The following is a 27,541-nucleotide window of genomic DNA, read 5'->3' as shown; positions in this document are numbered from 1 at the left end:
GAGCTTTGGTATTGAAAGAGTACTTTAGGAATCAATCTAACAAAAATTATCAAATTTAATAAAAAAATGAAATGTGAACATGAATGTCTACGGCTTAGGTTTTTAATGTTGGTTGACATTATGTTGTGATATGAAAACTGAGCCTACCCTTATTAAAGCAGGTATATAAAACATTGACGCAAATACTAGACGAATAGCAACGGAAGATTATGTACATTATATTATGTCGAAAATAAAAAAACAAACATTTCTTTGAGAAATGTTTTGTAGGAGAAAGAACAAAAAAAAAATGAATTATTTGCTTTTATTTAGGGACGCAAAGTCTTTAATCATTTTCGACATGTTGACTACGAGTTATTTCTTGAACCTGCAACAACGTATCCAACACATTTACGTAAAAGCAAAAATGTTTCAGTACGACCGTGAGTCTAATCGAATATCTATCTGTGCTCTCCATAGTTTCCTTCTACACCATTCATGATCGTCTAGTGTACGTTCCCCCGCAATCTTGAGGCAGTTCTTTTACTAAGCAACATAGCCTATAAATACGTGAGGCGCTTACCTGGTCGCTAACAGTAATTTTTATCATCCCGCCCTGTGCACATCCATCAAAAAAAGAAAAAAATTAACATCTGTGCACAAAAATGTTTGCTAAAGTGTTATTGTTATCTGTGGTATGCACAGCAGTGCATTCGGCTGTGGCCAGGGATGATATGGGAGTCAAATATATCATGAGGATTTACGAAGATTGTCAAAGAAGCGATGGAATTGTTCCATGTCTGAAGAAGAAGGCGATTCTCTTTTTCGACAGAGCTGCAAGGATGGATGCTATACCTTTAGTGGATGGTGTTGATATTGTGAAAACTTCTGAAACGGAAGTGACGCCTATGAGTGAGAATGACATAGAGTCAACTTTGCCGAGGAATTTGAACGATAAGAATGAGGCTCTAACTGATATGCTGTGGGACAGGATTGCCTCTTTCGCCAATTCCAGGACTATTCAGCTGTCTTTGCCCAGGATTTCTGGTCAGGATCTCAACAAGGGTGTTGAAGAAGGTAATCATCTTTTGAACTTTAAATCTCTTTCTTACCTTTAGAAGTTCCTATTGCACCTTCCGTCTTCAGGGCTCTATGACTGCTAAACCAATCTGAACAGCTTATCAACTTAATATTATAAAGGATTTATTGGAATTAAAATTAGTAATTTTATAAATAACGTGTAGCCAGAAACATTAATGCAATACCTAGCCTGGATTTGCATTGCATGAAAAATCCTAGGAACCTATTTTAGAGGTCATTCACTTTATATGCATAAATTTTAGATAGTTGTGCGTATGATATTTGGCCGATTTAATTCATAAAATGATCATTCATGATATCGTCAAAGTATACATGGATGATACATATGCTTTAACTAAATCAAAGTCGGTTAAGTATTTAGTTCACAGTTTCGGCTAATAGAGCTCATTGAGCTGTAATACTCTGTTGTTTAACTATTAAACAATAACAACAAAATCTTCAATAATAAAAATTAAACATCCGTAAAACTTAAAAAAAAAAAACTCTTGTTAAGGCATTCTGTGCAATATAGAATATTCTGGATCATTATTTTGATGTAAATCTTAAATATATTTAAGATTTACATCAAAATCACTTGAACTTTTCCCCTCTGTATATAATTATGGACGGTTCCAGAGGAGGCCCTAGACTAGGGCTGAAATGATTATGTCTTTATTTCGGACACATATCAGAGTCGTTTCATGTAAATAATAATTCGTTTGCATAATAATTGGAGCAAAACGTAAAAGTTGTAATAAAAGAACGAAGGGCTTAATACGTTCGCAATTAACTTTGATTGAATAAATGAATGATTATGAATTTTCACTTGTCTCAACTTTTGGTTAGAAGTTTTAGACATGACATATTTAAAAGATTTTGGAATGATACTATCATATAAAAATTTTATCTTTTATTTTCATCTAAGATAGTCATTATTGGGGACTAAAGCCTTGAATACCAAATACCACATGAAAGTGACAGTGAAAAGAATAGTAATTTTACAAAACTCATTACAATTTATATAATTTACAAGACATTCACTTTACACTTAATTATATGCAATAAACAATTGAATATTCAAAACTGTTATTACGCATAGTTTAGATGTCCAATAATTATCAATAAAATGGAAATTTAGATTTCATTATCAATTAATAATAATACCATTTTTAAGTTGTAATTAAGGTCTATAACGCTTACGGTTACATCTTTTAGAACTGTATTCTTATCACAGCGTATTCCCGACATATAAGTTTAAATAAATATAAGCCCATAGTAGTATTCGAAGAAATAAGGGCTCACGAACTTGAGATATTCTTTTAAGTCTTATACGATGTCTAAGGGATAGGGCTTATAAAATTGAGATTCTTCTTATAGGCAATGGGCTAGCAACCTGTCACTATTTGAATCTCAATCCATCATTAAACCTAACAGCTGAACGTGGCCAGTCAGTCTTTCAAGGCTCTCAAGTCTTATACAAAGTTATAGACGTGATTATATGAATGAATGAATTATTACATTAAGGCTTTGAATAATAATAAAAAGTAGCGTTAACCATAACAGCGCTTACAACGAACATAAGCCACAAGACATTAAACTGAATATGTACTGTATCCGCGTAAAACTTTATTGACCACGAACCGTACACTGATTTCTACTATCACTTCTTTTTATATCACCATTATGATGTAAATTTCTACATTAGTGAGATGACCGTAACACAACAAAAAGTTGAGGTGATTCAACGGAATTATGTCTAAGCGGTTTCCGGAGGATGAATAAGATTTGTATCAATTCTTTATTTGGGTAAATTTAATTATATTTGGTGCTAATAATTAGTATATTACCTACTGAAATCGAAATAGTCATAATTTTATTGCGATTGTTATAACACTGAATAAAAAAAGTGTTAGATTATTTTCCTCGCCTTTCAAAATGGAACAGGTCACATTTTAAAGCCTTGATAAAATCTTATCTGTGGATCTCCAGATCCAGCTACATTTTGTGACATTTAATGTGTACATTTATCTCTGTATATTTTTTTTTTAAATCTGTCTCTTTTATTTTGTGGAAATGACGAAAATCCCTCGATTACTCCAAGTGTCCATCATGAGATCTTGACTTGATGAATTTGAAACCACCTCGGTCGTTTATCTATCGTTGAATGTCATCATTGTCAAATTTATCCTTAGAGTATCGACTTAATTATAAATCAATGAAGTAATTACATTAAAAAGTAACAAAATCGAATTTGAAACCTCCTTTCGAACACGATTGAAAATCAATCAGCCATAGAAAATAAAAACACTACATAAAATAAATAAAAAAAAATTATAAAGCAGATATTAATGATGTTGTAATCGAAAGTTATCGCCACGATGACAAAGAAAAAGCACTGGAGATGTTCAACAATAAAAAAGAAAGGTAGAAAGTCGTTATACCATTACCATATTCTCCTGGTCAGTCACGGAAAGGTCATCGCAATTACGGTTCTAATGTGTCCATCGAACGTAACTATTTGTAAGTGACGTGGTGACATTTTGACTGTGTTAGGGTTAGTACATACTGTGATAAGACGAGACACTGTTACTACACCGAGCTGCGAAGATTATTTCATCTATCAAATATTTAAAAGAACAAAATTGAGTGACTGATTGACATACCAACGCACCGCCCAGACCGCTGAGTCTAGGGACTGGAAATTTGACATGTACGTTCTTTATGTAGTCTAGGAATGGACTAAGATAGAATTTTCCGAAATTCCCGCGAAAACGGGAATAATAGTGAATTTTTGTTTTACGCAGACGCAACCGCGGGCGTCCCCTTAAAATGTGTGGGCAGCGTTGTGTTGCATGTTATCTCAGTGTTAACTAATCCTTAGATATAATTATAGGTACTATTCAGGATTTACTTCCGTGAGATTTTCTTCCTTAGCCGATATGACGTCAGATTCCGAGCAGGTTTTGGCAACTCTTTGACATTTTTATTATGAAGTGGTTAATTGTAAAACAAAAATAATACCCAATAAAACATCCTACTACTATTATAAAGGCGAAAGTTTGTATGGATGTATGGATGTTTGTTACTCTTTCACGCAAAAACTACTGAACCGATTACCATGAAATTTGGTATGTAGGTAGCTGAAGACCCAGAATAACACATAGGCTACTTTTTATCCCAGAGTTCCCGCGGGATTGATAGGGTTTCCATGCGGACGAAGTCGCGGGCGGCCTCTAGTTCAATATAAACTTCAAACGAAAGTCAGCTACAAAATCAATCAAGTAGGTAGTTAATGTGATATGAAATAATTTCGATAAAGAAGTTATTTACTATTTCGGAATCAGTAAATTTAAAAAAGAATTGACGGAACCTTCGTGCCGGATTCCGACTCGCACTTGGCCGATCCTAAAGCACCTAATGCGTCCGTTTTAACTTTCTCGTTCGTAATATTAGTGTATACTATACAAAATTGATTTCCTAGATCATTTACTGTAATTGTAACAGTTCGTAATAAGTGCAAACTCACGCAATTTGTCCGTTTCCGCAATTCTAAAAAAAATTAAGATTTTTTAATGGTAAGGGCCATTTTTAAATATAGAATATTAATTTAAAAGTAGCACTGAACACAATATTGATTAATAATATAAATGTGAAAATCTCTTGGATAGGCATGTACGAGTAACATCTTTGTCTTTCTCGTCACATACCCATCAGGTGAGATGGAAGACAAATGCCTTATCCAATATTAAATATAAATAAAAAAGTTTATTTATTCATTTGTTGTCCCTTCACGCGGTATCTACTGATCTCATTTTATTGAAATTTTGCTTATATAAAATAAAGTGAAGAGTTTTTTTTTTAATAAAACAAGCTGGTTGAATCTTTAAAAAAAAATGTCTAAAATTAAGATATGGTGTGCCAGCTGTATTTCTTTCTATGTAGATTATACTGTAGAACTTGAGATTCCATTATAAGATAAAGGACTTAAAATATGTCCCTATATGAATCTCATTTCCAGCTGTATTCCAATTATTTTTACATTTAACAGACTATTTTTTTATGTTATATTTGTTTATTTTATTTGTTATATTTTATGCGTTATAAAAAGTATACAAACAAACAAACTATGTAGCACATTCTTCGATAATTTTATATTTACCACAACAGAAATAATAAGGAATAAAGACGTAATTTATGAATGTACTTGTAAACCACTTACTACAATTTGAATTAGAGAAAAAGATGAAATTCAGCACAATATTTCATCAACTAACATTACCTGCACTGGCGTTTCCAGGTCGAGGCAAGATGAAGAAGATGATGGGGATGATGATGATGGGAGCCAGCATGAAGATGGCGGCTTTGATACCCCTGGCCATTGCTGGTCTCTTCGTTCTGGCGGGGAAGGCTTTGATAGTCGCTAAGGTATTTATAATTTGTTTACTTACCCAATACGTATATCGTCAGTACACCTTAGAACGAAGGAATAGAGGCTGAGTAATACAGAACTAAAGGGACACTGAGTAGGTTTTTTAGGGGGTCCAGAATGGGTGTGCTGTTAGAGAGCATCACCCTCTTCCTATGATGACGCTCCTACAACCGGAAGGTTGGTAGAACCATAGGTTGTGGTAAGATAGCCTTGTCAATGTGAAAATTCCGCATTATTTGAGATCGCATATCTTTTTCATCTCCCATTCATCGGATTTATCGAAAAGAATAATAGAAAAAACGAACAAAATTCAAATGTATAGAAAAAATATCACGCTTTGTGTAGGCTTCCTTAATTGCCTTCTATGAAAAAGTCATCGTTTTCGTGATAAATTTACGGTGAAATTAAAAAAAAAAAAACAAATTATTTTATCGATTATTTCTTTTATGATTATTATATCTCATTATCTCTCCTAAATTAAATGTTCGCAATGTCTGTCAGGTGCCAATTGATTGTTACTACATAACCATGTTAAGTTAGTTTTCTTTCCTAATATTATCTATCTATAAATTTGGCTGCCTTATGTGAAAACTCTTAATTGAACCATTACACACTTATTTCATTGGCGTTCTGTCATGCATTCCCTATTGTAGTTTTGTACACAAAGCATCGTGAGAACTGTATAATAGGTTGATGTCACATGGTAAAATGTGAGAGTTCTTTGATTTGTGCCATGATAATTCACGCTCCACTTTTGTACAATCATGGGCTGAATCTAGCCCTTAAGAGCTTGGTTGATCTTGGTCTAGATCTTCAGAAGGTATTAAATAGTAAGATGCAATCAATTTCTTCGTTGTAAGCGCTTTTATTTTGTAAGTTTATGATGCAATAAAATACGGCCTTTCTGATTTAAGTCTATAAGAAATAATAGTACGTTTTATTTTCATCAAAAAAAGTCAGTTAAAACCGTTTTTAAGGTACTGATAAAAATTTTACCAAATCGACTATTGGGATTAGCAACACTTTCTTTTTATTTATATTGCTTCAAAAAAGACGTTAAATTGCAGAAATGGACTCGAATCAATCTGTAAAAAGAAGAGAAACTTCTAACCATAACCGACATAAATATACACAAATGATTGCTTAATGCTTTCTTTAAACACTTCAAAAGATATAATTGAATAGTATATTATGTGTACTTCTCCATCAAAGGTCGCTTGACATCATATTTTGTACGATGCTTTAGAACTTTTTGACCCACATTTGAAAGCTTCATTCATATTTCGCAATCAACTTTCCATTGTGTTTAGTTTAATCCTCGTAAATTGTTCACTCTTTCTTTCTCTCGTCAATTTGTTTTTTATTCATTTCAATCATACAGCTATTAAAAGGTTTCACTTTACTCCCATTTAATTTTCTTTTGACATTTTAGGAGTTTCATATATTTGACATAACTTATAATCACGTCTATGTCCCTTATGAGGCAGATAGAGCCAACTGTTTCGAAAACACCACTACGCTTCGTTCAGCTATTTGGCTTGGCGATAAAATTGAGATTCAGGTAGTGTCAGATTACAAGCCCATCGCCTAAAAGAAGAACCCTAAGTTTATAAGCCTATCCCTTAGTCGGAGTTTACGACATCCATGGGAAAGAGATGGAGTGGTCCTATTTTTCTTTCTATTGGTGCCGGCAACTACACGACATATCTTTAAAAAGCTTTTATGTACCAGTTTAAGAAAAATTATGTAAAATACCTGGGTCCTTTATTTGATGAATGGTCAGAAACACTGATGAGGAAATCCTTTCTCTGGAAATGAGACATGTTGCAATGTGTGTATAAATTAAGTGAAAGAAGCGATAAAATGCTTAGGGATCATTTTGCAAAAATATTGGATTATTAGAAGTCACATCCAATATTTTTTTGAACGCACGTCTGCTTATTGACAAATTAATATTTATGCCGTGTGGTTCCCGGTACCAATCAAAAAAAGAAAAGGACCACTCCATCTCGTTCCCATGGATGTCGTAAAAGACGACTAAGGAATAGGCTTATAAACTTGGGATTCTTCTTTTAGGCGATGGGCTAGCAACCCGTCACTATTTGAATCTCAATTCTATCATTAAGCCAAACAGCTGAACGTGGCCTATCAGTCTTTTCAAGACTGTTGGCTCTGTCTACCTCGTAAGGGATAAAGACGTGATCATAGGTATGTATGTATGTATGTATTTTGTTTAGGTGGTTTTTTGCAAAATTTTGACATAAATGCATTTAAATTCACAACTAGTATCAAACTATTGTTATTACGGTACTAACGTCAGAAACACAACACTATTTGAATCTAGTGACACAGTTTGAAAATGATTGCTTCAGGCATAGCTTAGTGCTAGATTTATAAACTGTGGTTAATGTTCTCAGTTATGTAAAGTCTGCATATTAAATCGAAAGCATCTGTTAACAAATACTGTAGTGTATCTGTCAGATAACTACAAGTATCATGTTGCTGGGGAATTTATATTATTAAAAATTTCAGCATTCTATATAATTTGATGGCTTCTGTGGTGCAGCGGTAATAGCGTATTACCGGAGGTCCCGGGTTCGAATCCTGGTCATAAGGGCATAAGGAGAAACGAACTTTCTCTGATTAGTCTGGGTCTTGGATTTTTATTTATCTAAGTATTTATTATAAAATAAGTATCGTTGAGTTAGTATCTCGTACCACAAGTTTCGAACTTACTTCGACGCTAACTCAATCTGTGTAATTTGTCCCGTATATATTTATTTATTTATAACTTTTTTTTAATCTACCTCCTGGTTCGTATAAAGTAACATGTACTGTATTATTAAAATAGAAGGTATAATGAACTTGATGAAATACAGTACAAAATGTGGAAATTGGTAACATTTATGATTCGGAATTAAAAACAGTGCCAGTAAACATTCTAAATGTTGTTGGTACATAGTATAGAATAGTTTATAAAAAACATAGCATGTAAAGTATTAAAAATAAATAGCATTAAATGCAATCGCTGTGTAATAGATTAATTTTACTCACAGCATCATTTCACATTTTTCTATTCGTTTCTTGGCTATTTTTTCAAACCAAGAAATGGTGAGCTCTTAAATATAGCAAAAGCAAGCCAACATCTTTAAGTAGTCATTATTTATTTCATCATGCTACATACACACACAAACATATATTACACTGTCACCCCGAATATGCTACTGAAAGGCCATATTAAGCTGGATGTCATATCAATAAAATTGAGAATCGACGATGTTCCTCTATCTGTCTTTGAAGAGTGAAGAGAGTCGTAAAGCATGATCCTCATCGAACGTATTCGGTTTAACCATGGACGGGCTAGGACCTCTGGACCATTTTAGCTTCGACTTTGCTGTAATATTTTATGTGCACTCTAGCCGAAAAATTTAAGTATTCGTGGCAGGCCGGTTTAAGAGTTCAGTTAGTGGAAAATTTTATAAAGTCAGTGTCATGTAAAACATATATATAAAAATATGTTTCCAATTTCTAAGTAAGACTTTATTTATTTTTTTATAAACCCTAAGAACAAAGTCGGGCCCCACAAGACCACCTTCTCCTCTATGTATATGATGATTAACACGAACTGGGTGTCAATTATGTTGTTTCAATATCTCTAATGCATAAAACAAAATCTTACAAAATTATTGACAAAAAACTACGGAAGACATATCCTATGAAGAGATAACAAGAGAATAATATAGTTATATAATAAGAAAATAAAAAGTTAACAAAAAATAACTGCAAGGACTGACGGTACTTTCCTCGCTATGTTTTAGCAGTACCCTATTACTGACACTGTAGTGTTCCGTTTCTGGAACAACAATATCACGAACTGAGGTACATTCTCTTACACTTCAAATGGTACTTTCTGCTTATATTGAAACGTTTCAAGGCAAGGTATTGGACTTTATGCCTTGGTGACAAGTAATCAGTTAGAAAATAAAAATGATATGAGTTCAGCAATTTTAAAATTCTTATGACTAATACCTAGACGGATTTATAAAAATATTAGTTTGATGCAATACAATCTATTTAAGACGTATAATAGGTTGCTGACCATACAAAAGTTCTATAAATATTCTCACATCGTGTAAAATTATTGTATAGTACTTATAGTGCATGCTTTAAATGACCAATTAGCACTTTGAAATAGTATCTGAAAACAGTTGTGTTTTAAGAAGACATTCGTAGAAATCAGAATACAATTCAAATGAACCCATTCTTATTAGATAGAAAATATATTTTAAAGTCAAAACTTTATAGTTAAACATGTAGTCTCAACTCTCATAGCAGTCAATATCATACATAAAGTTCTTAAAAGCTTTCAATTCACGCGTATGTATTCTGAGAAAATAACACAAGAAACTAAGCAATTATCGCGACCAATGTACTTGTTCATGATCTGTTTTTCCATCGTTACCAAGTCAATATCATCTGCATGATCATCACGGGAACTTGGCCAAAGTTCTAGGTCATCATACCAATAGGAATCATTTCCCATACGTTACACAAACCTCTATTATACGAACGTAAAAACAGAGTAAATGACACTGACACCGATCGAAGACACAGTTTACAAGTGAACAAGAAAACTGGGAACAATAATGAGAAATTAATAGCGGTGAGAGAGCATTTTTGAATGATTGAAAGTGAGGTTAGTGAACTAAACAGTTTATGGATAATATCAGAGGAAAAGCGGGAAGTTGTAATGGGAATTTGTCATTGATACAATAAATGGTAACAAAATTTTGGCAAAATCAGGAAGTTGTTATCGGAATTTATCATTAATAAATAAATACATATATACGGGACAAATTACACAGATTGTGTTAGCCTCGCTATCACTAACTCAACGATACTATATTTTACAATAAATACCTACTTATATAGATAAACATCTAAGACCCAGGCCAATCAGAAAAAGTTCTTTTCTCATCATGCCCTGGCTGGGATTCGAGCTCGAGACCTTCGGTGTCGTAGACAAGTGTACTACCGCTGTGCCACAGAGGCCGTCAATTAATACAATAAAGAATAACAAAATTTTAGCTCACGTTAGGACTGCTATTTTGTAGGTGATACCTAAACAATCCCAGCAATGGATTAATTATAGATCACAGCTTCTAGTTGCCAGTAGACCAGATTGGATCATTCAAAATCTTGTAGGCGAGTAAACAATTAAATAAAAGTTGTCACTTGACCTATGAGACTACGGGGTTAAAATAGTCTCATTACGGACGGTAGGTAGGATAAGAAGAAGCTTCCTTAAAATCAGATAGATGATGCTACTCGCATTATTGTATGACTCCGGGCTTAGCAAAGTATTAAAAAAAACTATACCTGTTCAATCTTTTAATAAAACTCCAAACGGTTCTTTCTATTAAGCTATCATAGATTAAATGATGAGTCAATGAACTTAAACGAATTTACTGATATCCAGACCAAATATAGCTGGGCGTAATTTTCTTTCATTTACATTTTTGAAAAGAAAGTCATAGACTTTCGACTCGAAAGCTAGGGCTTATAATTGGTGATTGTTTGACCTTGAAAGTAAGAACGTGGTATACGTGAGGTGATGGTTTGATAGTCATTTTAGTTGCAATTAATGTTATAATGAAGTCAAAAATTAATTTTTTTCTTTTTTTTGATTAAAGTTTTTTGTTTGCAACTTATGTTATAATTACGGTTTATTAGAGTAGATATACGAAGTAGTTTCTAAATAAATCATAAAAAAATATTTATCAAGGCCAGTAGAATAGATTTTTATAGTGAATTCACTAATTATAAAAAACTAAGAATACACCAAACACGGTCTCTCAAGTGCAGAAAATGGAACATTGAATTTTAATATCCAAAGGCAATTTTCTCGGTAAAACTATTATGTCCTAGACTATTCCATATACTATGCCTGATAGCACAAAAACACGCACAGAACGCCCTTAAGGACCAATCAATCTAATCATACGTCTGAGCCTCATACAATTTGAAGTAATCACGTAACTTTCTAAGACCTGCGACCTTACTCGTCGTTCGTGAGGGCAGAAACTTTCTAGATCCAGGTATGATTTAATGTCCTTAATAATAATGTCTCTTTCAACATAATATTGAAAATTGTACGCATTCACAATACTCTCCAACCCATGATTTGCTAAGATGTACATAGCAAGTGAATTTCAAAGATGAATATGGATTTCGAGACTACATATTGGCTCTGACTGTAATGAAATGTTATGTATCATGGTTCTAAGATTGATTTTTATTAGGACCTCTGTAGCCAAATGGAAAGAAGTCACCAGCGTTTCTTCTCAGGCAGAAAACGAGACCTATAAATTTTGGGGGCATTATTTGGAGAGTGCACATAGATCTATTTTTTGACGTGATCATATCGCGTAAAGTTATATGATTCAAAACAATGATGATACATGATAAGTACAAAGGGCAAGAACGAATGGTTTCTCGATTTGACTTTTTTTAAATAGTACTTACACAAGTGTTTAATGCGGTAAATTGATATCAAAACAATTTGATACATCTTTATACAAAAAAATTAAAACACAAATGACATAATATAACCAGTACCTTGTACTCAACCAAATAGATAAAACGAGATAATTTATAAGAAAAAGTTTTTATCAAACTCTTCAGTCGGTATGTAAAATTAAACTAACAATTTTATAAATCTAATACTCTAGAATCATGCTGGTTCTAGAGTATTCTATAAGTATAATTAAATCAAATGTTTAAGCAATATTAAAAAATGTGACCAAATACTTTTAGTATTTAGATGACGATATACAAAAATCTACCATTTTATTACAATCCTTATATTTACCGTACTAAAGATTAATTTCGTATTCCATGGCATTTTTATGAGGAATTTAATCTGACAAGATAGCCTTGAATGGACCGATTCTCTTCGCCTGTGCATTACAATGAGATGAGTGTTGCCATGTTTGAAAATGTTCCATACAATTAAGGAATAACCTACTCATCTAAAAAAATTAACAAATGCGAATCATCGACCGTAATATTTCCTTACAAAATTGATTGATATATAACGTGATACATAACTTTAATATTACTATGAATTTTATACTAATAAGTTAAAAAAAAGGTCAGCATTATTCTAAAGTAATACAGTATATAAAAATATGTAGGTATTTTGTATTTATTACTTTCGAACAAAACTTACTTGAAACACATTTTCAGAATGAACCAATACCGACTATTTTTAGGATGCCAAAGCTTAAAAATTAACTGCATTATATGTAAATACGTTGTTGTTGTGTTTTTAAACCTTTTCACGTCATATATATAAACACACAAGATACTCATTTTGTAATTCTCAGATTTCTCAGAACCGTATTTTAAAGAAAAAAATATAATGTATTTTTTTATACATAGCTAGGGTAATGCAAATGGGGAAATTTTATTATGCAATAAGCAACACAGAGCAAAGCCATACCAAATACTCAGAACCAGTAGGACGTAGCTTGATGAGCAGTCGTTTCTATGGTTTAAACACATTCTCGAAGATACTTCGCCGTCACTTTAAGTAAATCTCGTGCGGCTTATTTTCATTCTAAGCCGTACGAAATTTATTTCGAGCGATAGCGAAATAGTCACCAGGAGCTTTAGGCGTTTTGGCTGGTATCAGGAAAATATGAAAATAATTTATTTATTTATTTAAGCTTCATTGCACAAAATACAGATGTATGCACAATTGGCGGACTTAATGCTTGAAGCATTATCTACCAGTCAACCATTGGGTCTGACAGAGAACTTGGGGAGACTTGGGGTCCAACTAACTAAACTAAATCTTCAGTTAAATCCATAAAACAAGTGTCACATGTATTTTTTTTAAATTAATTTTTATTTGTATTGTGTAAGATTTTACCATACGATTGCTAAGGCATATTCATTAAATAGTTTTTCACTAACATTTTCTCATAACGTAATTTATGTAAGTATTTTTATATACTTGAATCTGTCTCTGACGTTATGTAGTCTTACTGAACGGGAAGAGGGTCTGGTGGGTCAGTCAGAATAAAACACCAGATTTTCGGATGTTCAAGGTAGTGTCTGGTCGTCCTTAGTAAAAAAATCGATTGTCCTTTTTTTATTTAATATATCAGTCAGTTTTGTTCGTCTAAAATGTCAAGTCAAAGTGTCTGTCTGTCTATGGAGGCTGAACGGCCGCAACACTTACATTAATATTTTTCATTCATTTCAACCGTAAGAATTTTTTTTTATCAAACTAATCTATCTCCATTCTTGATTCCAGATCGCTCTCCTTCTGTCCGGGATCATTGCTTTGAAGAAGATCATGTCTCAGAAGGGAGGTGGTCACGAGAGCCACGGCTGGTCTTCCGGAGGCAGCAGCGGCGGTTGGGATCGCAGAACTTACACTGACGCCTCGGACTTGGCCTACAGCGCTTATAATACCAACTAGTTTTTATCCGTAATCGGAATGATATGAGACAATAGAAATACTTGAAACTATTGGAATTATGTGTTGTCTTGCATCTCATTCTGTTACAAGCTACAAAGTCAGAATTAAATGAACATCAGAATGGTTTTGGTAACACACATACACACTTTAAAAGCTGTCAATTACTAAATGTCAGAATTGAAATGTAATTATGAGAATGTTATGATATCAGAATGGCTTGGCGACATCACATTCACCAATACTTACCATTTCTAAAGTCTCTTATTATTCCTAATTCTATATTACCAAATCTTTCCTTATTTGACTTGATACTATCAAGCCAAAGTAAAGTTTTCTCTCTTTGTGATATAATTTCATAAACCCACCTCTTTGGTATATGGTTTCAGTGGTAACATTGGCCCAAATGGGCTGATCGACGGTACTTTTTATTAAAAGACGTATTTATTCTAGATTTTAAGTTAAGACTGTGTAGATTAATTTATTTATTGACGAACTGTGCCTGAATACTCGTTAATTTATTTTAACTTAATTTAATTTCGTTTTTTTTTTAATTATGTTCAGTTTTCTTTTATTTTAATTTATTTTTATGTTTTATTTCCGAAATAGAAGGGCCGATGTAGACACGGGCGATTCATTTTAAATAGGTTTAATGATTCGAACTTGCATTTTGTAATATAATGGATTGAATAAAAATAAATGGTATGAATTTCTTATTTATTTACAAGATGTCCCTCGCCCATATACCTGCCTGTATTCAACATTAGGATTAAATACATGACGTCCTCTACATCTTCACTTATAATAAAGAGAAAAAATTGTAAAACTTCAAAAACTACTGAGCCTATTCTGATAAAATTTGGTAAACAGGTACCTAACACACAGTAACACCTAATTGCACAGGCTACTTTTTCTGGAAATTCCAACAGGAGAGAAGCCCCGTGCAAAAGCTAATAAAATATATTATAATGAATTCTATGCTATGAAATGATTTAGCTTCCTTTTCTTTTACATTTAAAATTATAATATCGGCAATACAACAATTGTGTTTAGATACATATACATACAGTCACGTCTTTATCCCTTGTCTTGAAAATCCTGAAAGATCACGTTCAACTGTTTGGGTTTGTGATGGAATTGAGATTCAATAAAAGCGTAGTAAAAAGTGAGTTGCTTGCCCATCACCAAGAGCAGTCCCAAGTTTATAACCCTGACCAATAGTTACATTTTACGATATCCATGGGAAAGATGGAGTGATTATATTCTAAAGTGCTGAAAACAATTAAAAATTTAAAAATAGAATTTCCAAAAATAGAATGTCAAAATTACCTATTGACAGTTCCAGTGCAGAATTACTTCAAATATATCATGAGGTCAACAAACTTTAATAACAACAATAACCTAGGCGCCTTTTTGATCTAGACCATCGTGTGCAAAAAATCAAAACCCTAGCTGTTAAGCAACCATTGAGGCAACTGAATGAAATACGCCTGTAAACGAATCTTGATTTCAAAATTCTCACCATTCATATCAATTAAATAGTGCCTAAGTACAAAAATACATACATACATAAAATCACGCCTCTTTCCCGGAGGGGTAGGCAGAGACTACTTCTTTCCACTTGCCACGATCTCTGTATACTTCCTTCGCTTCATCCACATTCATAACTCTCTTCATCCAAGCTCAGCGGTTCCGGGTACTTTTGACCTGACAAACAAGTACAAGAATCCTTATATAACATAAATTCCGTATTGTACCTATTTGGAACTATAAGATATATATGTCATAACACGCAGTTTCTTGCGCAGTGTTAAGCCGTCATATAAAATGTCTTGTTTGAGATTTTTTTAAGAAATTAAGCAGTTATTTTTTGCATTAGATCTAAATCCAAATAAAGGAAAGTTGAGAATTTATTTATTTTATTTATTTATTTATTTATGTACACAAAATTATATACAGGAGCATTCAATACAGAATGTTAATGTAGGTTCATAGTTTTTAAAGAAATAAATCACTTGCAATGGCAGAGTTATCCCATGGAGGGATCTCATCTAGTCAACCTGCAAACAATAAAGGAACTAGATAATTGTGTTTCCACACATATCTAATGAACACATATGCATAAAAATTGAAAATTTCTTTATTACTCTTTCTCTCATCCTTGCCTGTTCCCAGTTGCACCCTCTGCCACCAAAGTTCGGAGCCTGGGGTGCGCTAAGCTAACATTTATTACATCGTTAGCAGTAAAAATTTCCAACGCCATCTATGAAGAAGCTCAAACAATGATTAACTTAAGCGAATGAAGTTGGTGCCTATTGAAAATTAAAATGTTTGAGGCTAGAATAAACAACAAAACGCCAAAGAGATTTTCAAACATTAACCTGTTCACAATTTATAATTTTAAGATGGGCAGTTGGGCAGATTCTTTTTTTCAAGAAAAGAGATGTCTGTTGCTTAAAAAAATACTCAGACATTGCCATCTAGCGATAACTGTTTACACTATTTTGATCGTGAATGAGAAAATTGATAAAGCAAGTATATCAGTGCCTTGTGGTTCCCACCACTAAAGAATTACGCATCCGCTTACTTACTTCCGCAGTCGTCTTTTACGATATTCATGGAAAGGGTTGGAATGAAAGGAAAAATTAAATCCTATTTAAGAGTGCCGGGAACAATTTAGCACCTTCATTGTACAATATTGATCAAAATAGTTTTCATTATAAATATAACAGCAAAATGTGTCAAAAAACAAAAAGAAAAATATTGTACTAAGCTTCTAATAAAAGTAAATGTAAACAAATTGGAAAATAAGAATGGAGGAAAGGCGAAATAGTTGCGAAATAAAAAAAAAACCATACTCCAAAAGTTTTATAAAAATTTGAACACATCAAATTATAGTTAATTGTTAGACACAAAATGGAAATAAATACCAAACGTGTCACGAAGAACAGTAAATTGTCAATTACAATGCAATATTTTCAGTCATGCGGCCGGTGAAATGAGAAAACCGATGCGCGTGCGCTTCCTAATTCACGCGCTACACGATACAACAAATAATTTGTACTTCCCTACATTCGCATGCGATGTTTGCATACCAATTTTTTCATGCGATTAAGCATGGCTGAATGCTTGAAGTATAAATACCATGGCAAGTCTATTTATTTATTTTTTAAACCTTTATGTGCCGTGTGGTTCCCGGCACCAATACAAAAAAGAATAGAACCACTACATTTCTTTCCCATAGATTTCGTAAAAGGCGATGAATCTCAATTCCATCATTAAGCCAAATAGCTGAAGGTGGCCATTCAGTCTTTTTCAGACTGTTGGCTCTGTCTACCCCGCAACGAATATAGACGTGACTGTATGTAAGTATGTTAAACCTTTATTGAGCCTCAACGGTGCAATATGTGTACTTAATGCTTACCTATAGCATTCTCTACCAGTCAACCTTTAGAAAATAGCAAACAGATAAATAATCTGGTGTCAATTTAAGAGAGGGAAAAATACACAAATTTTTATACACATACATTAATTAGAATTAAAAAGACATAAATAATAATCACATAACTAAGACATGATGGATCATTCCGCCATTTTCTTTCTGAAGAAGAGAGATTGTATCTACTTTTCCCTTAAAAATAAGCCGGTCGGATATCCGTCTGTTCGGGTAAGGCATTCCAGAGTCTAACAGTTATTCTATATTAAATCTGTATATACGAGTAAGTATTCTCTTGTCTTTTGTTATCCTGACATTATGACTATCAGAATTACAAAAGACATTATGAATGTTAGGATTAAAAAAGACAAGAGTAGAAGTGGTTGGTTTTTTAAAAAAATCTAACATTATATAAATAAATGTCAATTTAAAAGTGAAAAAAAAAACACAAATGCCGTGCGGTTCCCGGCACTTTTATAGAATAGGACCACTCCGTCTCTTGCCCGTGGATGTCGTAAAAAGCGACTAAGGGAATGGCTTATAAACTTCGAATTCTTCTTGTATGCGATGGACTAGCAACTAAGCCATAAAACTGAATGTGGCCTGTCAGTCTTTCGACGCTGCTGGCTCTGTCTACCTTGCAAAGGATATAAACGCGTTTTCATATGAATGATAATATAAAAATAAATTCAAATAAACAAATCCAGTTATAAAACAAATGAATATTATCGTACGCTCGTGCCTTTTGTGAAAACACCGTGTAATCGTAATGTATTGCTGGTCAATATATTTTTCTTGCTCTGGTGAATTTGAAATTGTGTTATTTGCTGTTATTGCTCATGCAATATCAAAGCCTCTTTGAAGAATGTTATGCTCAACTGCTAAGCTATTAAAAGGCAACGTACTGCATTTTGAGGCTGATTTGAAAAAGTGCCGTGTGGTTTCTGGCACCAATAGAAAAAATAATAGAACCACTCCATCTTTTCCACATAGATGTCGTAAAAGACGACTAAGGGATAAGTTATAGGCTTATAAACTTGGGATTCTTCTTTTAGGCTATGGGCTAGCAACGTGAAACTCAATTCTATCATTAAGCCAACAGCCGAACGTGGCCTATCGGTCTTTTCAAGACTGTTAGCTTTGTCTACCCGGCAAGGGATATAGACGTGATTAAATGTATGTATGTGTTTTGTGTTCTTTTAGGCAATAGGCTCGGCATCTGTCACTGTTCGAATGTCAAATCTATCTTTAAGCCATACAGCTGAACGTGGCCTCTCAGTCTTTGTAAGACTTTTGACTGTGTACCCCGTAAGAGATAGAGACGTGATTATGTGTGTGTGTGTTCTTTTTTTTAACTTCTTTTTCAATGTATTTCTAGAATATGGGGAGATGATGGATACGAGATATCAATAGGTAATGGTTCAAAGAAGTTCATCAAAGATAAGGATCTTTAAGAAACTAAGATCAAACATTCGATAATCTTCTAGACTGGAACGGAAACAAATAATAGTTTCTATAATAACGCTTTGCGATACGATTCACATAAATAATTATTGATATACGCATTTTTGAACGCCAGTGAAATATAGACTTTATTATTATTGAAATAAGGAGTATAAAATCTATTGCGTTATCATTTAGTTGTCATGCAGTTAATTTCTTTGCATGTAACAAAAGTGGTAAAACTCATTGTTTTATAGTAACGACAGAAGGAGAAATTGTTCTTTTTTTTTAACGAGGCTCATGCCCGAGTTTATGTTTACATTTATTAAAAAAAAAAAGAATATTTTCTTTGAATAAAAAATTAAAAAACATGTCTACTTTTTAATTCATTTCTTAATTATTGTTACCATTAATTCATTTCTTATTTATTGTTACCATTAATAACCATTTAATTCGATTTATTTATGGCTTAAATGTAAAAGTCAATCAAGGGAAATTAAGGATTATAACCTTATTATTTTAGGTTACAATCTGTCACTACGTCAATTCCTATGTTAGAACTACATATGTCAGGGTTTTTCCGAAACAATTGAATCTGTCAGCCCCGTTACCGCTACAGGACATGAATTATTAACTGTTCAATTTGAATCTTAACTAAATTTAAGAAATTGTAAAACAGCATAACATATAGTACGTCTGTAACCCTTGCGGAGTAGACAGAGCCAACAGTAGACAGAAGAGCCAACAATAGACAGTAGACAGAGCCAACAGTACTGAAAGGACTGAAAGGCCGCGTTCGGCTGAATGGCATCATGTTGGCATTGAGATTCTTATAGGCGATAGGCTAGCATGTTGCCAGCCCATCGCTTTCTAGTCTTTTCGAGACTGTAGGTTCTGTCTCCCTCGTTAAAGTGGGACGTGCCTCATGTGTCGCGTCTAGATTGCGTGGTCCAAACGATTGACTGCGAAAGCAGACTAAATTACGTTGCGTTTAATTAAATATTGTAAATTATAGACAGATTTGTCTATTAACAAACAATAATAGTAACGTGTATACCTATGTGAAGATGCGCAAGTAAACACGACGAATGAAAGTAAATTCAGTCAAGTGCGGGTTGGTATATAGTTTCACGCAGGGTAGAGATAACTCGTGGCCGTGATTTTATTACTTTTAACCAACTTCAAAAAAGTAGAGGTTCTCAAGTTGGTGATTTACCTTCAAAGGATTATATAAAGTTATATGAAGCCATTTTGTTGCTCAATATTTAAAATATATAAAAACACGCCTCTTTCTGAGGGGTAGACAGAAAATATTTTTTTCTATTTATCAGCAACCCTGCATCCTTCTTTCATGTCATCACATTCATAAATATTCATGAAATCTCGTCGGTTTAGGATACACTTGACCTGACCTGACCAGGATGCTCCTTAGGGTGGGTCAAAAACGGTCAAATTATGATAATTCTTCTTGTTCCTCTTATCTTCAATCTTGGTCTTATCAAGGATTCGAGGAGCTTTAAAGTTTCCTTTCGAATTGTAATAATTAATTCGACAAAAATGTTCCTTCTCTCAAAACATAGAAGACCTGTCAAGAACTCTCACTTTCGTCTTTCAAATCTGACACCACCCGCATTAAATTGGTTAGGAAGCGTGCTCTCCTGACATCAAAATGACACGAAATGACGATATGATAACAACAAATTGCCTGTCAAAATTAAGCCAGAAATCATTATCGGAAGAAGCGGCGCAAATCACGAAATAGTCTAAGATCACACACCGTATTTTTTTCTTCAATTCAACTGAGTTATCAAGCTGATATTTGTTATGTCGCCCAAACAACTTGGAGGAGATATACATTTTTGTATGTATGCAAGGTTGTAACACGATAACTTTTGAACCGTTATAATTTCAATTTCATAAAAATTAGACCATTTGGCTGAAATTTAAAATAAATGTTGGATCTGTCAATGGATTTTTTAGCGCGTGGGGCATCAAAATTAGATTTTGAGATATTTGTAGATTGATTGGTCGGTCAGAGCTATGGGCTCTCTACTCTATTAATATTATGAATTCTTAAAATTTAAATGTTTGATGATATATCTACAATTTACAAAAATGCATCCCTAAATTATTCAATTCCATCATTTCAGCATCTAGCTAAACGTTGCCTTCGAGCACATAGCCACAAACTCCTGTCTTAGTCTGGAAGTAATATGTGTGTGCTTTCTATTTTTCCGGGAAAACTAGAAAGATTAAAATATGTCTAAACCTGAACTTCTTAATGATCAGTTCTTGCTCCCTTTCATCATTGAGTGTTTCCAGTTGCTCATTCCACTACTGGAGGACCGGAGCCTGTTACCAAATATTGGTATTGGTATTAAATATTGGTATTCCAAATACCTGAACATTTCGCGACCCCATCTCCCAGACAACCATATGACATATTAAAAAAAATACGAAAATGAGATATGTGGATCTTAGACTACGATGATTTTTTAGACAATATTTCCCTTACATTGGAATCGCAAGTGAGGAAGGCAAGGAGTCCATCCAACCGTGAATCGCCTGGAAAAACGCAACTTTATACTATCACATGTATAAATATAACGTCTTACAGCGAAATAGATTCAGTTTTGCTCGGTCGCTTGACACAAAATGATGTTAGCAGGGTGAATCAATTGAAAGTGAAGTGTATTGTGTAATTTATAGACAATCGATGAAAATGAAAATGATGAGTTTACAGACGTTTATTGTGATAACGTTCGTCGCATTGACGAAAGCTGATGAGGCCTACGAAAATAAGTTGACCAAATTATGGTCCTTATCTAGTGCTTCAAATAGTGATGGATCTGTTAATGTTACTAGCACATCGATAGTTATACAGCCTTCAGGTTACAACAGGGAAGCGAGGATAAACAACAAATATGCTTTCAAGCCCCGAGCGATACCTTTAATAAGAGATCAGCCCTCAAATGTTTATTATTCACAAGATGTGAAGTACAAACCAAAGATGCTTTTCTCAGGTAATTATATCCCAATTGCCGCAGAGAAGGGTAATGAAAATCTTACTGAGTCAACTGAAAAAGAACCGTTTCACCCTAGGGATATTCCCTTGATAAGGAGTCAGGAGTTCCAAAGGAGGTCATTGGACGTGGACGAAGAGCCAACGATTGAGAAGCCTGAAGGGTTCACAGAACAAGCTGCTTCAAGGAGATCGATATCTTGTAAGTATTTTTATTGTATCTTATCCATCATTTATCAATAAGAATTATCCTTTCTAATAATTGAATATTTGGGTGCATTTGACCCCCAACCTGCCTGGTGGGCCAAACATTTTTGAAGTTGTTTATGAAAGCTCAAATAACTCTAATGCACTCTCGCTTTGAAAAAAATAGGTAGGTATCAGGGACAAAGACGCAAAGAAGGAATAACGTTTTTCATAATAATAACTTAATAGAATTCACTGTATTTTGATCAAAAAACCGCATAGTACCTAATATGACCTTAGTATTTGTTCTGGTCGCACCTCTTCTTGAACCCTGGGTCCGTTTATCTCATGTGAAGATCTCGTTTGACCTCCGTGATGCTGCCAATGACCACATCACCTATCTTCGATCTTGTCTATCGCACTAACTGAGAGTATTTATATCCTTAGTAACCTCTTATAATATCTATGACATATAGATGGAGTAGTCTTATTTAACATGTCAGGAATATGTATCTGTTTGTACCTCAATGCCAGCTTGTAGTGTTGGTAAAAACTTACTCTTACTTAACTTACTTAAACTCTAAGTTCGGGGTCTTATTTTGCGTGTCTAAATATCAGTTGTTACTTATATTTATACACGCACATTAAGATCCCGAACTTAGTTGTGAAAATTGTAAATCTAGATGTCAACCTAGACTCCGTGTGGTTTTGGCATCAATAAAAGAAAGAATAAGACCACTCCGTCTCATTTCCGTGGATGTCGTAAAAGGCGACTAAGGAACAGGCTTATAAACTTGGTATTTTTCTTTTAGGCAAGGGATATAGACGAGATTAAATGTATGTATGTATGTATTTAGATGTCAACTCAAAACTTTTGTGTAAAATATTAATACGATGCTGATTAATTTTATTATTTGTATGAAGTGCGATTTGGGAAAGTGGCGTGATTTTATTCATTTTATGAAGTATTAAATTAATCAGCAGTTACTCATCAATATTATGTGACTATTTGCCATGGAGACTAAGGTATTTCAGTTAAGCCTACTCCTAAATATAGTTTATTGATGTTTCCAACTGCATATACGATACATATAATCATTTAAATTTTGACAGGTTGCTAGCCCATCATCACATACAAGAGGAATCCCAAGTTTATAAGTCTTTTCTATCTAATATTTAATCGTTAATTTATAACTTCTTATTAATCTATATCTATACATATAATAAAACAGTAAAAATATTTTGTCTGTGCATTTAGTATTTTTGACTGAAATGGATAGAGGGACACTTAGAATGAATAATAGAAAGCTAAAATTATTTTTTCATTGAATAGACCATTTATCGAGGAAGGCTTTAGGCTGTACGATTATAACATCACGCTGCAACTATAAGGAGCAAAGAAATAATGGAATGTGTGAAAAAAACAGGGAAAATTATTCAATCTTGAGGGCTTCAATGATGCCCAAAATAACTATTCCAACGGAAGAAGTCGCGGGCACAGCTAGTTATTAAATAATTACTAAATTTCGGCATTTTTTTCCAATTTATATTTTAAGTACGTTTTATGCAAAAATAACTTCGGATTCTTAGGTCGTGAGCTATCTCAGCATGAACTGTCACTACTTGAATCTCAGTTCCATCATCAAACCAACCACTTGAAAGAATTATCCTGACTTTTGACTTTGTAGACCCCGTTAGAAATAAAGATGTTACATACGAACTCCCTTCTCTACGCGTCGTATGTAATTGTTTCCCGACTGCGTGTTTTGACGATTTTCTTCCTTCATTCCATTTGAATGTGTTAATAACGCGAAAGTGAATTTATAAGTATTGACTATTGTTTGATGCTAATTGTTTTATGGATTATAATGTGCCGTGTGGTTCCCGGCACTAAAGTATAGGATCACTCCATCTCTTTCCCATGGAAGGCGTTAAAGACGACAAAGAATTAGGTTTATACACTTGGGATTCTTCTGGTAGGTGATGGGCTAGCAACTTGTCACTATTATACCTATATCCAAACAGTTGAACGTGGTCTTTGGGTACTTTCAAGAATGTTAAATTAAGACATAATTACGAAAAATAGACGTGAGAATATGTATGTTTTATGGAGTACGTTATCCTGAAAGAGTGTCAGATCAACTGTGTTACTACAACTTGTGTTCAAAGTTCATGTTATATAGAATTAGCTTTTTCTCTGAACTACCTATATATTATACACCAACACACGCGAATTAAGTTCCACCTAAACGCTTGAATTTAGCGCCACCTATACGCGCTAATTTAGCGCCACATAGACGCGCTTATTTAGCGGCACCAACACAAGGGTTTCCGTCCCTCAGTTGTACTCCTCTTAACTTTTAACTATATATTCGCAAAATTTCAAGCAGATTGGTTCGGTAGATGACGCGTGAAGCGACATCAAACAAACAAACTTACTGTAGAATTTATAATATTAGTTGGAATTAATTAGCCCAATGTTGACTGGAAGAGACTGCATTAGCGATAAGGCCGCCTTTGTACCATCTCTATCTGTTTTATATTTTTTTGTAGTATGTTTTACTCTTATGGTGTAATAAAGAGTTCTATCTATCTATCTAATGAAAAGCAAGCAAATATTGCTTCCTTGCTGTTCTGAACATTTTTAAAGCCGATAAGTAACGTTTGATTTCAATTTTCTTAAAACTTTTCTTCTTGTTCTCTACTCAACCATATGTATGTGGAAGTCAGGCAGGGGAGGTGCGTTTAAACTTAGAATTCTTTCGGGCTATTAGCTAGCTGTCCCTATGAAATGAACCTTTGCTGGGGAATCTTACTCACATTGGAACATCGATACACTTCTATTTGCCTGAATGTGTAAGATTTCTCACGTTTTCCCGTTCTTTATTTCTTCTTCCTCTGACGTTAATTCAAGTTACATTCTCACCTCTGTATAGAGGAGCCCGGATTGCGCTTTTTCGACCTATTTCCAATTAAAGCATCGACAAGAAATCTAATAACTTGACGGCCTCTGTGGCGCAGCGGTAGTACGCTTGTCTGTGACATCGGAGGTCCCGGGTTCGAATCCCGGCCAGGACATGATGAGAAAAAAACTTTTTCTGATTGGCCTGGGGTGTTGGATGTTTATCTATATTAAGTATTTATAATAAATTATAGTATCGTTGAGTTAGTATCTCGTAACACAAGTCTCGAACTTAATTCGAGGCTAACTCAATATGTGTAATTTGTCCCGTATATATAAAAAGAAAAGGGTAAAGAAAAACCACTAATACGTAGTTGGAATAGTATAGGAACTTTTGGCGCACCTTGTAACGTGCACTTTTTGACCACCGAAGTTTTTAACTATAATTTTACATTGAGATACAATTCCCGTTGCTAATACCTATACTATCAACAGTCCAGTCCCCTGTCATCGCTCTCTCCACCTGAATTTCATCAAACCAGTAATCATTTCCGCTTGACTATCTAAAATATCTGTTATGACAGTATTGCCCGTCATGGTCGGTATGCGAAACGCTGATAGGGCCCATAATGTGGTATTTCGTTGACTTTTTCTTATAAATTACTATAGAATTATTTTCTTCTCCGTAATAGCTTTCTTTGTTTTTGAGTGATTTTTTTGAAAGTGACATCAGCGGTGGCTTATTTCAGCGATATCGTTAGGTGCATTGTTGTTATCATAATAAAGTAAATGTGTGAAGAAATACAAATATATGAACTCAAGAATTTTAATATTTTATACTTTTTTTTTAAGTTAAAATATGTTCTCAGTTGTTTTCCTAAGTTTTGAATGACTGTAACACATTCGAAAGTTCGCGCGTTCATTATATTGGTAATAATTATATATTCCTAATTTTTGGATGGCGGAACCGTCTTCTTCTTCCTTGAAGCGACTCCATCTGACCTCCACAGCTAACGGCAAAAATGACAAACAAACACCCCTTTATATTATAGATTCTTAACCTCTGTACATTCTAGAATATTATTCAACATCCCTATTCATGATCTTACTAACATTACACAATACACATTCATGAATCAACTTTCAAACTAACGCGTACACGAAACGATTAACAATTCTAGATAAATAAACATCAATTACGTATGTTAAGAACGCGTAAATGTGCGTGCGTTTGTGTCTTTTCTCCTTAAGTTACAGCTAATTAAGAACGATTACGAGATACATTTGCTGTTGGCATGCGAAGATTAGATAAGATTGTTTAATAAACAGGTATCGATAGTGATTTACATGACATTGATCGTCTATTAGCCTGATAGAAATTAATATAATTAGGCGACATCTGCGTTATTTTTCAATAATTGTTTAGTTTTATTTGAATTAGTACATATACATACATACATATAACCACGTCTATATCCCTTGCGGAATTGTCAGAGCCGACAGTCTTGAAAAGACTGAAAGTCGACGTTCAGCTTAATAATAGAATTAAGATTCAAATAGTGACAGGTTGCTAGCCCATCGCCTGAAAGAAGCATCCCAAGTTTATAAGCCTACCCCTAAGTCGCGTTTTACGACATCCATGGGAAAGAAATGGAGTAGTCCTATTCTTTTTCTATTGATGCCGGAAATCACACACATAATGAAGTAGAAGGTCATTTTAATAAAAATAATTCTATTTGAAATGATAAATGTGGAAAGTGAAAAAAGAATGCAGTAATCGTGGCCAGTGTAGAAATGTAGTCTTTACTAGTTCGCCGAAAACGCATAATGATATGTCATTCGCAAAAAGATTTATCATAATTGCAAGTAGGCTAACTAACAATAACCAGAACCTAAGACCAACCATTTCTTCAATTCCAGATATGCTTGGCCTCGATGGAGAAGACCCCGAAGAAGAGGAGGAAGAGGAAGAAGAATATGAATACGAAGAAGCGAAAGGAGGCAAGAAGAAAATCAAGAAGCCCAAACTCAAGTTGAAATCTCACAAGCTCAAGAAATACGTTGTACCATTACTGATGGCCTACAAGATGAAGTATTTCGCTCTAGTGCCTGTCTTGATCGGAGGTCTGATTCTGCTGGTCGGTGCAACTGGCTTAGCAGGATTCTTCTTTGCATTGTTTGCAGCAGTAATGGGTCTCCAAAAGGGAGCATATTAGACAAATAGTTAGATAAAGTCGACAGACTCGCCGTTGCCATCCAAACTAAGTTAACGATTTGGTATTTTTTAACTACTAGTCTAAGGCCTCATTCAAAGCTGCGTACGAACTGTCTACAATCTAAGGGCAAGAACAGAAAGTTAAGAAAACGTGCATGATATAATCAACGTGATTAAATTTGCAATAATTGGAACGTCATTGGTTGTTTATACATTGTTCTTGTTCTTCGGTATTTCATCCTTAGTAGACGTTTCGTAAACATTTAAACAAATAGCATCAATGTGATTGAGCAGCAATGAATAACCGCCTTAACTCTTTAGATATCGACCACCGATTGATTCATTGGCTTTTTGAATCTTT

The 27,541-nt window shown here is 33.9% G+C and overlaps 2 protein-coding genes across 2 annotated transcripts; both read left to right on the top strand.

The window, feature by feature from the left end:
- The first annotated feature begins 644 nt into the window (after window positions 1–644).
- Window positions 645–14,060, top strand: LOC106130656 (uncharacterized). The gene is made up of 3 exons (XM_013329553.2): window positions 645–1,056; window positions 5,357–5,484; window positions 13,812–14,060. The coding sequence occupies exons 1-3, from the start codon at window positions 645–647 to the stop codon at window positions 13,977–13,979; spliced, it is 708 nt and encodes a 235-aa protein (XP_013185007.1). The 3' UTR covers window positions 13,980–14,060.
- Window positions 14,061–21,583: 7,523 nt separating this feature from the next.
- Window positions 21,584–27,181, top strand: LOC106130655 (uncharacterized). The gene is made up of 2 exons (XM_013329552.1): window positions 21,584–22,079; window positions 26,886–27,181. Exons 1-2 carry the CDS (start codon window positions 21,584–21,586, stop codon window positions 27,179–27,181), a joined length of 792 nt encoding a protein of 263 aa, XP_013185006.1.
- The last annotated feature ends 360 nt before the right edge of the window (window positions 27,182–27,541 follow it).

The sequence above is a fragment of the Amyelois transitella genome, chromosome 23 (assembly GCF_032362555.1).
Source record: "Amyelois transitella isolate CPQ chromosome 23, ilAmyTran1.1, whole genome shotgun sequence".
Taxonomy (NCBI): domain Eukaryota; kingdom Metazoa; phylum Arthropoda; class Insecta; order Lepidoptera; family Pyralidae; genus Amyelois; species Amyelois transitella.
Note: the sequence above shows the minus strand (reverse complement) of the source record. Positions and strands in the feature narration are given on the sequence as shown.